The sequence below is a fragment of the Protopterus annectens genome, chromosome 6.part1 (assembly GCF_019279795.1).
Source record: "Protopterus annectens isolate FY-2018-M chromosome 6.part1, PAN1.0, whole genome shotgun sequence".
Lineage (NCBI taxonomy): Eukaryota > Metazoa > Chordata > Ceratodontiformes > Protopteridae > Protopterus > Protopterus annectens.
The window spans coordinates 266,254,449-266,267,564 of NC_056738.1; the positions used below are offsets into that span (position 1 = coordinate 266,254,449).

General features: G+C 37.1%; 1 protein-coding gene across 2 annotated transcripts in view; it reads left to right on the plus strand.

Annotated features, from left to right (window-relative positions):
• LOC122805502 (putative methyltransferase DDB_G0268948) overlaps positions 1-8,355 on the plus strand; it is a 113,640-nt gene extending 105,285 nt beyond the window's left edge. For both annotated transcript variants that reach the window (XM_044075695.1, XM_044075694.1), the window contains one exon: positions 8,070-8,355. In XM_044075695.1, the coding sequence (XP_043931630.1) occupies positions 8,070-8,160 (91 nt within the window). In that variant the 3' untranslated portion in view covers positions 8,161-8,355. The remainder of the gene's footprint in view (positions 1-8,069) is intronic.
• Positions 8,356-13,116: the final 4,761 nt, after the last annotated feature.

Here is a 13,116-nt window from a genome sequence, read left to right on the forward strand (position 1 = left end):
ACTGTGAAAATCTACTGCCAATCATTAGCGGACCGGAGTTCCGCTGTGGCGACCCCTAACTGGGAAAAGCCGAAAGACAACAACAACATGTCTCTGGTGACAGAAGTCCCATAAGTAGATTTGTTCCTTGTGTTGGTCAGGTGGGTCAGAGCCTTATAAGGCTAAAATGCACCCAAGAATACAGTTAGCAATAATTCAGAATAATTCACATTGAGCTCAAAGCAAAGCTAGACGCAATAAGAAACATAAAAGGGACAGTAAACTGTGCAGTTGTTAAAGTGAACGGTTAAGGGCAGCAAGTGCAAACAGGGAATGTAATTTCAGTGTAACTTGTTTAGAATGTATATAGACAAGTAGTACACAATTAGAAATTTCAGATCAAATAAGTACAATGCATGTTGCAATCCCGCTGTGTGGCTCTATGCAAAGCACAAATATGAGCAATAAAATACAAAATGCCTAAAAAGCTCAAAAAAGCACACTGGCCAATAGAAACAACACTCTTAAAGGTTCAAATGCAATCACAGGCCTATAAACAGCCTGATCCTCCCGCCTTTCAGTAGAATAAAACCAGCAAACACTTTCTCAGTAAGATTATGCTATCGCAGTATATTCAGTAAAACAGTAAAATCAGTCATTCTGGGTTTTGTAGGGCTTGGTAATGCAGTTAGATCTGATTGTTTAGATCAAAATCAGGAACTATGAGCTCATTGTGCAGCAGCTCGTAAAAGGGAAAAAAAGCTTCCTACTTTTGTTACGAAGTCACAACCCAAGTAATGCTACTAAATCCACGGTGATGTCATCATAGGGTTAAGCATGACGAGGATGCATCAAGCATGAATGGAAGTGCATCCATTAAAATCTATGACTATATCCTCATGCAGACCCTATCTTGACATCATTGGTCATGAAGGTCAACTGATGCCATTGCAGGGAAATTATATTTTTTGAGGGTTATAAAAAGACAGGTATATCTGTATTATAAGAAAAATAATAGAATATTTTACTGCATACTGTCACATACATATTTTAATGTTATACATGTGTTTTCATGAATATTTAATATGATAAAAGTTTAGCTCATTTTAAATATGCAATAAGACCAAAGGGATTTGCAATGAGCAAATTGTACCACACACCAAGTGCCTGATGGTTGTCATTCTTTGGGGCAAAAAAAAAAAAGGAAAGATTAAGACATGCATTTTACTAATACTTATCACCTAACTGTGATTTATGCAATACTATGCAACATATTCCAACAACCAATGTAGTTTGCCTGATAAGAATGGTCATAGCAGACATGCACAGTGTGTATCTTGGTGTCTTGGTGTACAAAAGCTTCTTCCTGCAATTCAGGGTTTGAGTCCATCTGACTTCATTTGTCTACTGTGTGACTCTTATAATGTAATACTTTTATTACATGTGCTGCATCTTTAGTTTTGTATTTAGGATTTATATCACAGAAAAGGGGTGCTTAAATTGAGGGAGCACAGATATGTGACAACTTCCCTCAATGCAAAAGTCTTGAAGCTGGTACGCAATTTCAAAATTTCTGGTTACAACCCTGCCCAGAAGGTAAGTAAGTTTTACCAGAAGTGGCTGAATCTGGCATCACTCATGGCTGATCAGATTTAAGTATTCTGATTCAATGTGGTTATTAAAAATTATTTAACTTTGTTAAAATACTTTATTTTTAATTACACTATTTTTTTCTTATTCATGGTGTTTATGCAATTTCAGGGCAGTAGACACTCTGAGTACTCAGCTATCATGTACCATGACTGTGGCTAACTCACTTAAATAATGATTTAAGAGTGAAAGCAAAGAAATAAAAATAACTATATTAACCTCCATAAAGTGTATTATTAAGTGGTGCATAAACTACCAAACACTGCTTTCTCCCATTAGGGGACACTTTTGGTTTCTTCTTTACTTAGAAAAATACCTTTAAAATATACATTTTCCATACCCAGGTATCAATGATGAAAAACCAGGTCACTTTAGCTAAAGTGGCATCAGCACAGGAAAAATGTGAATTGAGTCATTAGACTTTAACATGCGCACTACTGCTTATTTGGGAAGGTTCTCCATTAAAGTCGTTGAATGCACTGCTTGTCACCTTATGGTAATGTCACTGCAGGAAGAAGTAAAATTTATTTAAGCTCTGATTTAATAAATAGTTTACAAAGATTTTTCTTAAGAAAAGTGGCCAGAAAGGCAGAAGTATAGCTAGGGTGGGGCAAAGGGGGCAACTGCTCCTGGCGCAAAGTTTTAGATGGCACAATCGGCCATCCCATCCTTCATCCAAATCACTCTTTATTCAATACCGGCTTATTTGTAGTTAAGCCTGAGCACTGTTGTAGTCTAAACTGTAGCAACTGCTTGTTACAATGTAGTAAAACATGAGCTGTAGTGCTCTGTGCAGAGTATAAACTGTAGCAATTGCTTTCTACATTGTAGCAAGTAGTTTGCTACTGTTTAAAATTAAAAACAAAAAATATTTTTCTTTAAACAAAAACCTGAGCTGTCTGCAGAGTATAAAGTGTAGCAATTGCTTGAAGAGCTGAGGTAGTGGACTGGCATAGGATACTTGTTGAATTAGCTATGCCACTGTAAAAAGGTAAGAAAGGACAAGTGAAAAATACATTGCAGCATTTGACTTATCATATAGAAACATTGACAAATTACTTTAAATTAATGTTTTTCTAGTCTCATCAAAGAACAGCCTTTTCTAATTCCCCACAAATGCAGATTTTTTTTCATAGGGTCATGTTAACAAATAATGTTAACAAATAAATATGCAAATAGGCAATTAAGAGTTTCCTGTAACCTCAGGGCTTATGAGGTATGATATGTGGCAAGCGTTATGGATGACGGACATACCTGAATTAGTCAAGGTAGCCATAGTTTCTACAGAAAAACAAAACAAAAATCCAGATGTATTTAGTTTACAGAAAATACTAGTGCTATTGTTTTAGCAAGGACTTTATTTTATTTTACATTTGTTTACCGGGAATGTCCGACTGGGCCAGGAGCCCATTTTCAGCGGAGGCCCTGGGAGAAATGCTCCATTACACTAAAACAATTTACAGTGACAAGTATTTACTAACATGATGTAATATATATATATATGGTTTCAATAGAAGGTAAACAACTAAGCAAAATGGAAATACTTGGGAGACAAAGACAGTACAACATGTATATAGGAATGCAGAGGAAGAAATATATAAGAATGCTGTTCAATATGCAATGACATATATACAACAATATTCAATAAACAAAGAAAAATGCACAATATTATTACTATGGCAGACAATCATTATAATTCTAAGAGACTAATCACATCATCAGGTAGTTTGTTGTTTTTTCACGATTATGTAAGGTAAGCAATGTCAGCTGTTTGGAGAAGGCAGAGAAAGATTTAGGGTTAAGAGAAAGACAGAGGAGTGCGGGTTAGGTGTGCTAAGGTTTAATAAACTGAAGGGGAGTAATGAGACTGAAAACAGAAAATTGGTGGTAGTGAAAAGAAAGTAGTGAAGGGTCATCCTGGAGTGTTTCAGGAGGATAGCCAGTTGTTGGAAAGGTGAACCCTGAGAATGGTTTTGAAACTGTAGGTGGTATGTATGTGCTGAGGTATGGAATTCTATTTTTTGGATATCTGATTGGAGAAGAGAGAATCCCCAAAGCTGTTATTGGACTTAATGACTTTTAGAAGTAATTTGTCAGGGGATCTCAGAGTTCTGGATTTGGTGTAGGGTTGAATTGAGTTGTTGAGTGTGGGACAGTTGTCGGGTTGATAAATGATGGAGTAGACAGTAGTTAGTTTGTTCAAGGATAGTAGATTGGGTAACTCTATCCATTTCAGTTTGCGTAGGGCAGAACAGTGGTGTGATCTGTGAAGATGCTTTATAGAAAATCTAGCTATTTTATTGTAGCAGGTCTCTAATTTGTTGATCTCAGTTTTTCTGAAATATGTGAAAATGGAGGAGGCGTATAGTATGGTGGACAGTAAATGTGTCCTGGCTGTGGAGGGTCTAGTGGAGTGTGTGAGGTATGGTTTGGATCTGTAGAGTGTGCCAAGCTTTATGTGGACCTTTTTGATGGATGGTACTAAGTGTTTGTCAAATTTAAGACAGTTATCGATTGTGACACCCAGGTGTTTGGTGTGTTCACCAGGTTCAATTATGGTTTTGTTAGTGGAGTGGATGGTGAAGGGGGTAGGTGGCTATGTGATTTGGTATTAGAGACAAGCATTAGTTAAGTTTTGTTTGGGAGTTGCGGTGGTACAGCAGTAGCATTGTTGCCTCACAGCAAGAGGTTCTCCTGTTCGATTCACTGCTGGAGTGCCTTCTGTGTGGAGTCTGCATGTCCTCCCCGTGGTCAAGTTGGCCTTCGAAAGACATGCGTGAATGGGTGTGCCTTCGCTGAAGGTTGGGCGTCGGGCTGGCAACTCGGCACCATAAAAAATCTATTGCCAATCATTAGCGGACCAGAGTTCCGCTGTGGCTACCCATAACCGAGAAAAGCCGAAAAGACAAACAACATAAGCTGATATTCTGAGAGATAGTTTTCTGTCTATGAGTGATTTTTGTGTTCTTTTTTGGAGTTCTGGAAGGGATGGAGCTGAGCAGATGAGGGTGGAGTCATTGGTATATTGTATGGTGGTGGCTATGTGAGTGGCAGAGTGAAGTTTGTTGGTGAAGATGGTCAAAAGCAGTGGACCAAGTATTGACCTTTGTGGCACACTGACTGAGATAAGTAGTAGGGTAGAAAGTTCATTTTGCCACTTGACTGCTTGTTGATAGCCTGTTAAATAACTGTGAAACCATGCTAGGGCTGGTTGGGAGAGATTTAAGGAGGCTAGTTCTTTAAGCAGTCTTTGAAGAGATATGAGATTGGCTTTGTACATGTCAAGGAAAATGGAGGGCATGAGTTGGACATTGTTTCTGAGCTCATTGACAGTTTTGGTGAAACTTATTAAAGTGGTTGTAGTACTATGTTTGGGTCTACAACCATGCCAGGAACTAGAGAGCAAATTACTATTTAGTAGATTGTCAAGGAGTTTGTATACATTTTTCAAGGATTTTGGATAGTGGTGGGAGTATAGCAATTGGTCTATATAGTTTGAAAGGTCAGTTGAGGAGCCGCCTTTATGCAGAGGTATGATATAAGAAATTTTCCAGAGCTTGAGAATGTATTGTTCACATATAGATTGGTTAATTAGGAGAGAGATGGGATAAGAATTGGCATCTGCTGCTAGTCTGAGGAATTCATTAGGTAGTAGGTCAGCAGCGAGGGATGTAGGTTTAATTTGAGGAGAAGTTTTTTAATTGCACTGGTTTATATTGGTGAGATGGAAAAAGAATTTTGGATGAGTACTGATTCTAATGGTAATATTAGTCAAGTATGGCTGTCATTTTTTTATGAGGAATAGTATTGAGTTAATGAAGTGTTGGTTAAATTGTGATGCTATGCTATCTGAGGTATTTAAGTTGGTAGGAGATGGTGGCAGATTGACTGGGATTGAGTTGTTTTATGGCTCCCCAAAATTTTTGGGAATTGTTTTAGTGATTTTGTTGGATTGTAGTATAATAAGCCTTTTTTGTCATTTAGGTTTTTTGGCATGTTTTTTTAATTGTTGATAGGAGTTAAAGGAGGTTTGGTTTTTGGTTATTAGATATTGAGTCCAGACTTTGTCTCTCTGGTTTAGGAGTTGCTTAGTGTGTTTAGTGAGCCATGGTAGACATTTTGATTTGACACAGATCTTCCTGAGGGGTGCCTGGCAATTTTGAATTTCAGGAAAAGTATTATTGAAGTATTCAACTGTGGACTTCAGGTGAAGGTGTTTTAGAGGGGTCTCATTGCATTGTTTTAGGAATAAATTGAAGGTTTCAGGGGAGATGAACCTGTTTTAATATGGTGTTTTTCTGAGGATTTATCCTGTGCATAATTAGGTAGGTGAGTCAATGGTCACTGAGACTGGCTGGGAGGCAGCCATCAAGGTAACCTGTTTGTTAGTATCCAGTCCAGAATTGACTGATTGTTGTTTATCAATTCTGGTTGGGGAGAATACTGAGAGAACCACAGAGATTAATAAAGTTGGTAGGGCTATCTAAGGAGCAGGTGGACTAATCCAAGTTGAAGTCCCCCATTATATTGGTTTCTTGATTAAAAGTGGAGACAGACCAGTCGAGATGGTTTTCAGTTATGGGGAGATAATTTCCTAGCAGGATATAAGTGGCTATTATTATCATCATATTGAAATGTAGCTGGAGGCAGGAGAGTAATACTTCTGAATTTAACAGGTCTTGGGGCTCATATGCAAGGAGTTCCGATTTGAGCATGTCCTTATACACTATGGTGATGCCACCTCCTCTCTTGTGTGTTCTGTCATGCCTATGTTTATTATAGCCCTGGGTTAGTATTTCAGTATTGTTAATGTTTGTCTTGAGCCAGGTTTCTGTTATAATTACAATGTCTGGACAGTATAGGTCAAGGGCTATGTGAAAGTCATGAACTTTATTTAGGATGCTTCTTAGATTCATATTTAGGATTAGGAGATCTGAGCTGCTATGTGTTAGATTACTGCTGTTGTGAGACATTATGCTGCCTAGTGGAAGGGCAGTTGGTAGCTGGGGCTGAGGGCCTGGATTGGGATGTATGTCTCCACATAGTTTGAGATGATTGACTCTGAACAGAAATAAGTGTATAATTTTGGGTAGAAGTTTAACAACTTTCTTGAGTAGGTGTGGTTTAGCATGTAGGTCAGTGTGCCTGAGTGAAAAGAGTTCTGTGTTGGAGCTATTGTAGAGTTGAGGGAATATGATAGTGTTTATGAAACTAGAGCTGGGTCAAGTGGTGACTGGGTTGGTTGGAGTTGATGCTAGTGATGTGATGTTTCTTATAGGTGGTGGTGTGGTTAAGCTGTGGTAAGTAAGCATAGAAGTAATAAATGTTGAAGTAGCATTTTAAGTTAATGAAAAATGTAGACTAGAGATGTATCAGGTATTAACTCTCAGTTTTGTAGATTTCACCAGAAGAGTAGAGGGCTATAAAAGAAAAGAAAAATCAGACGGGGAAGTTAGGGAGAGGGATATGAGAGAAAAGGTAACTACTGGAAAAGAGGGGAAAAGGGCTGTGTTTAGAATTTTGAGTCCTGTTGGTGGGAAATGCAATAAGCATCCATTTGACTCGATCAGATAAAGTCAGGTGGGTAGTGTAGTAATTGGTTAGACAGAGAAGTTGCGATAGGTTAATTGGTGAGGGGTGTATGTACAGGTTACCTATAAATCTAGGGATAGTGGGGGTGGATGGGGGATTGGGGTAGGGTAGAGGGGAGGAGAGTGAGCCTGAGCAGAGCGAGGGTGAACGAAGCAGGTAGAAACCATGAGGAGGACCAGGTAAAGCCAATCAGCCACTTTAGAGAGTCACAGACAGAGCCAGGAGTTAAAAGTATAAAGAAAATACTTTTGTTAACCACTGTTAGAATTATTAAACTATATATTTTTAAAAGTATTGTTTTTGTTTTCTTTTTAATGTTGAGAATCTTAAAGACAATATTCCTGAATGTCAGGGGGTATGGGGGGGCTAAAAAGTGTTGCGACCTGGTAGTGTGCATGCCACTGTCTCCAAGAGACTAATTCATCAGGCAGTTAACAACAGCCAAGTCTAAGCAAAAATGGATAGGGAAGCATACACTGTTGTCAGGTATTAACTCTCAGTTTTGTAGATTTCATATTTATTTCTTGTTATAGATGGGATCCTGCTGTAGGGAGAGGACATCCAGGAATAACTCGGTAGAGTAAAATACACTCACACCAGAAGAGTAGAGGGCTATAAAAGAAAAGAAAAATCAGATGGGGAAGTTAGGGAGAGGGATATGAGAGAAAAGGTAACTACTGGAAAAGATACAACCAATATGTGAAAGCTAAGTACAAGAGGAGATCTGGTTATCTGAGAAACAGTGTAGCAGAAGAGTTTTTTTTTATTTTGAGAAGAAACTCCATATGCATTTAAGAATCTGACCTCAAGTTTGTTGCTATATAAATTATGTTATGTGTTTTCTTTAGATTACTGGAAGCAATGGGAGTCTCATCTAATCAAACCAAAGTGGAGTTGAGATCAAGGTATTTTTGCCTACTGGCCTGCAAGTCAGAATGAAGGCTTGCATCACTGTTAATCCAATGCTGGTTATATTTTAGAGGATGAAGCAATCAGAATTCTGTAACTTTGGGATGATATTCCAAAAACATAAGAGAGGAATAATGTAGCCAAGAACCATGAAGCTACTGATGTAAACTTACGATGCAAATAATGCATCCAGGGCAACTTCAAACAAGTGGTATGCTGGCCATTCTGCAGGATTGAAATCCATCATGCATGGTGTATGAGAATTCAGTTCTGTAGTTTTGTCTCAGCTGTAAACTGGAAACTAATTGCAAATATGTCTCCTATGGTGTGAACAAAAATAGAATCTGAATAATGATGTTGATGAATTACTGTTTTTTTAATGTTAAACCTTTATCAATATTCCTTAATAAAATACCCTAGAATACATAATCTTATTGTTCTGTCTCCATAAGGTGTTCTAGAAAGCAGACTGTGTAACTGAAACAAAAACAATAAAGAGGACATCTCCTGTAGTGCATAATATTGTGTTTTTATTGTCTTACCAGTGTTAACAATTTAACTCTTTTCCAAACTCTGAAATGTATTTGCTTTCAATATTTCACCTGAAAAGGTGCACAGCAGCAGCAACACCTTAACTCAAGGTGAATTTCTGTGGACACCAACCACTTTTTATGGTAAAGCACATGATCAACAGAACTAGTCATACTCCCCTGACAGCTTGTTATTACTGGAAGTGTCAAGGAATCTTTAATTATCATTACTATAGTAGCTGGATCCCTTCTCTTAACATTATCTCAAGCAGACTGACCAAGCTCAGTTCAGTGAAACTTACTGTCTAAATGTTTATTGGATCAATGTATGTGCACTCCCAGACCTGGTATTTCTGTGATTCAGAATCAGAAATGATAACATGCCCACACATAGTTAATACGTTTGAAGTCTTGTGATCTTGTGACTTTCATGCATTAAGACTATAAGCATTTCTTTCAGGATTCTGAATTTACAGATGCTAAGAGCAGGTTTCATAGGACTGTAAAATATATTGCAATGGGTATTATAAACAAAGGATTTTTATATCAAAGCGAAGAGTGATGGTAGGGTACTATATTTATCCAAAATGCTGATATCAATAGACAGAGACTTATTTATTTATTTATTAACTAGGCGTATGACTGATCCAGCTTGGACCCTTGTCATCTATGACCTTAAGACATAAGAATAAGAGTAATTGCGACATATACATATATATATATATATATATATATATATATATATATATATATATATATATATATATATAAGTTTGCTGCAGTGAATTAAACTGTGTTTTTTGAGAAGAAATTGGAGTACCTGGAAAAATCTCATGCAGACAGGGTGAGCATATATAAAACTCCATGCAGAGAGTAACTGGAAGTCAGGGCTATATTGACATAATTAGATGGATGGATAGATAGATATATAGATAAATAGATATAAATGTAATTTATGTACACACACACACACACACACACACACACACACACACACACACACACACACACACACACACGCATGCATTTTCATTACTGAAAAATAGCTCCTTAATCTTCCTGACCAAAAGGTGAGTGTGAAGTCTTAATATTCAGCAGCATTGTGCTAATTATATTCCAGTCATTGAATCTATGCACAAATGTGTGTGCTCAATGTGTAATCTAAGTACTTTGTTAAAATAACTTTATTCACATTGCCACTAATTTGATATTAAATAATTAAATAATGTGATGTAGTCTGAGACAAGGGATTCATAAGTCACTTACTAGCTTTGCCAAACTCAACTGACAGTTTTGCATCACAGTTCAGGAAGTAAAATTGTGTGTTGACAAATCACCCCCCCCCCCCCCCCCCATCACCACCAATGTTTCTCTGCCTGATAAATATGCTGATGGCATAATGTTGAATGTCTTATTGTGGTATTTCCTTTTGTTTTACTTAGCTGCCTCATTTAGAAAATGGCTTGTGCATGTAACATCAATATATAGCTCATTAGCAGATCAAACACTATCTTTTAAAAGTATTTTTATATTGATAGGGGCCTTCCATTCCTTTTTTTATTTACTAAATATTCTCTGTGGGCCTAATTATGCCTACATGTCCTGTTTAACAATTTTCATTAGGCTGGTTCAACTGGACAAATTAAGAATGTTGCTATGTCACGGTTCTGACCTGAGTTACTGCATTTAATGAGGAAATCTCAATTATGGAGTTTCATGTAACATTTGACAATGGAAATGATGAGGGATATAGTATCTATCTTGAAACTGTGCTCTTGATTGTTTCTTACCCATGACCATGTCCTGATGAGGGGCAGATCACCTGTTCACGTACTGTGGAACTCCATAATGGCGGCTTGCAGAGCTGTGGCATAGTTTTGACATATAATATGACCACAGTAGACTGGTACAGAATCTGTTTCACTGCAGTGGTACTTTTTGTTAAAAACATGTAACACTGCTACCATTTTGACCAACTGCTAAACCGCTAATGATTGGGTACAGCACATCTCTCAGATATGGTAAACCCTGTTAGGTACCATTCTGATCTACAAAAATTACCAAAACAGTAGTGCATGTGTCAGAGACCATTGATCCCCCTAACTGGTAAGCCATAGCATCTTATCATTAAGCAACATGGTTATAGGTCTAAAGAGTAGCTACTTTCGCTGGAAACACTTAGAAAGGGTTTTTCTATGCCTATAATGTATGCTAAAATACAAAAGGACTTTTCACATAATATGTAAGGCAAAAGCAAATGGTGCCACCACTTTGGAATATGAGAAAAAAGACGTGGCACTGAAGATGGCACAGCCATGTGAAAAGGGCAGATTTAACTGGCTGCAACATTACCAGAGGCAATACAAATTTATTCAAAGATGATGGATATGAAGTATAGGTAATGGTTGCTACTAGGGGCAGTGGGTACCAGATCAAATCAATTATTTAGACATTTGCATAAAATGATGAAAGAGTGTGTGTGTGTGTGTGTGTGTGTGTGTGTGTGTGTGTGTGTGTGTGTGTGTGTGTGTGTGTGTGAGTGTGCGCATGTGTGTGTGTTCATGCACAAGTGTGTATATTTTGTGTGCTCATGTTTGCATGCACACATGCACAGGTGTGTGTGTGTGTGTGTGTGTGTGTGTGTGTGTGTGTGTGTGTGTGTGTGTGTGTGTGTGTGTGTGTGTGTGTGTGTGTGTGTGTGTGTGTGTGTGTGTGTGTGTACATGTGTGGACTCTGAATGTGTTTCTGTGGATTTTTTTCTGGAACTGTGATTCTCTACCACATCCCAAAGACAAAGTAGGCAGATCGGAGAATCAAAATTATGTATGTGTGCATGACATAAGTATAATATAGAAGAATGTCCTGGCGATCTACTTTCATTCTTTCCTTGCTTAGTGAGCTGTGTGAATAGTACCAGCAGTTTATGGAGTCACTATGGAAGTCAGGAATTACTCAACAGCATTGGATAAATGTATATCTGTTGGTTATGTTAAGCAGCAAATTACTGCAGGCACATAATGAAACTGAAGATCAAACCCTCAGACCTCTCATTAACAGGGATTTCCTGTCTGCACTCCAGAAGCATATATAACCAACTTCAAGGTTATATAACTTCAGGGCAAGTCAAAATTAATTTTGCTAATCACAAGTTCTCTTAACGTGTTGTGATCATGAATGTTTCACTTTTGTATAGTAAATACTATATGTACTAAACACCTATATCAGTATTTATTTATCTGTATATCTATCTATATGTATATTTCTCATACTGTAGATCATATATCTTTGCTTTTGTGTCCTTGGTGATGGCTGAAAAAGGTCGTTGAAAAATTGGTTCAGTTATACAATTGAGCATTAAATAAATAACATAAAACTAAAAGGAAAGACATCAGCAATAATATTCTTCATCCCATGGGTCTGATATGTTTTAAAAAAAATATGTGGGCCAGAAGATTAGTGTCCTTGATACTGGATGGGTCACAGTGCAAAAACATGTATCATTTGAAAAAGCGTAATCATGTTTCATCACAAGAAGGAAGGAAGAGAGAAAATAGACAGAGACCTTTGGATTGTTTATAACGATAACATGTTTTAGCGAAGATAATAAAATAGCATTTAGTATAGAACACCTGATGTATGATACAGGATTTATTTTTCAACAATCATATTTTATTGAACTTTTATAACTGAGTGATCCAGAAAAATAATAGCAACAAAACTTAACTCACATATAACACAAAAAAGAATGCAGTTTTTGTCACCATGTAGATACTGAAATGTAGTTATTATAACTGCTACTTCAACGAATATAATGCCATCTCAAATTACCCATGGCTCATGGTCTATTGATGATGAGACTATTGCATTATTAAAGCTTTCCTGCTCATACGTGACATATGTGTTACCTTGTCCTCAGTATAAAGCATAAAACATTCATCAATTTAAGTAGCCTAACAGTCACTAGGAAATGTTGAAAATTTATGACCAATAGTAGGTCCACAAGAATGACACTTTTCTGCATTTTAAGTTTCTCTGAGACAAGTCCAACCAACTGTAAATTACACAAAAAATAACCAGCGATGAAATATTTATCACAACAAACATTTCTAAATCCATATGGTCTTGTGTAATTTTTAGAATATGCTAAGACCAATCATTATTCAACTGTGAAATAGACATCAATGGGCCAGATTCAATAAAGCCTACACTAAAGTGCACACTAAGTGCACATGATATGTAGTTAGTAAAATTCTTATCACATTTTTGTGCTTTCTAGTCACTCAGAAAGATTACACTAACTGCACATGTGGTAACCTTTGTGAATCCCTGTCAATATTTAAAGTTGCAATAATATCAGTAGGAAAACTAAAATTAGGAGGAAGAAGGTATGAGTTGTGTCTGTGTTGTCTGTTCACTCAGAACAATGTGCAATTAATGTACAGTTAGAGCAGGCATT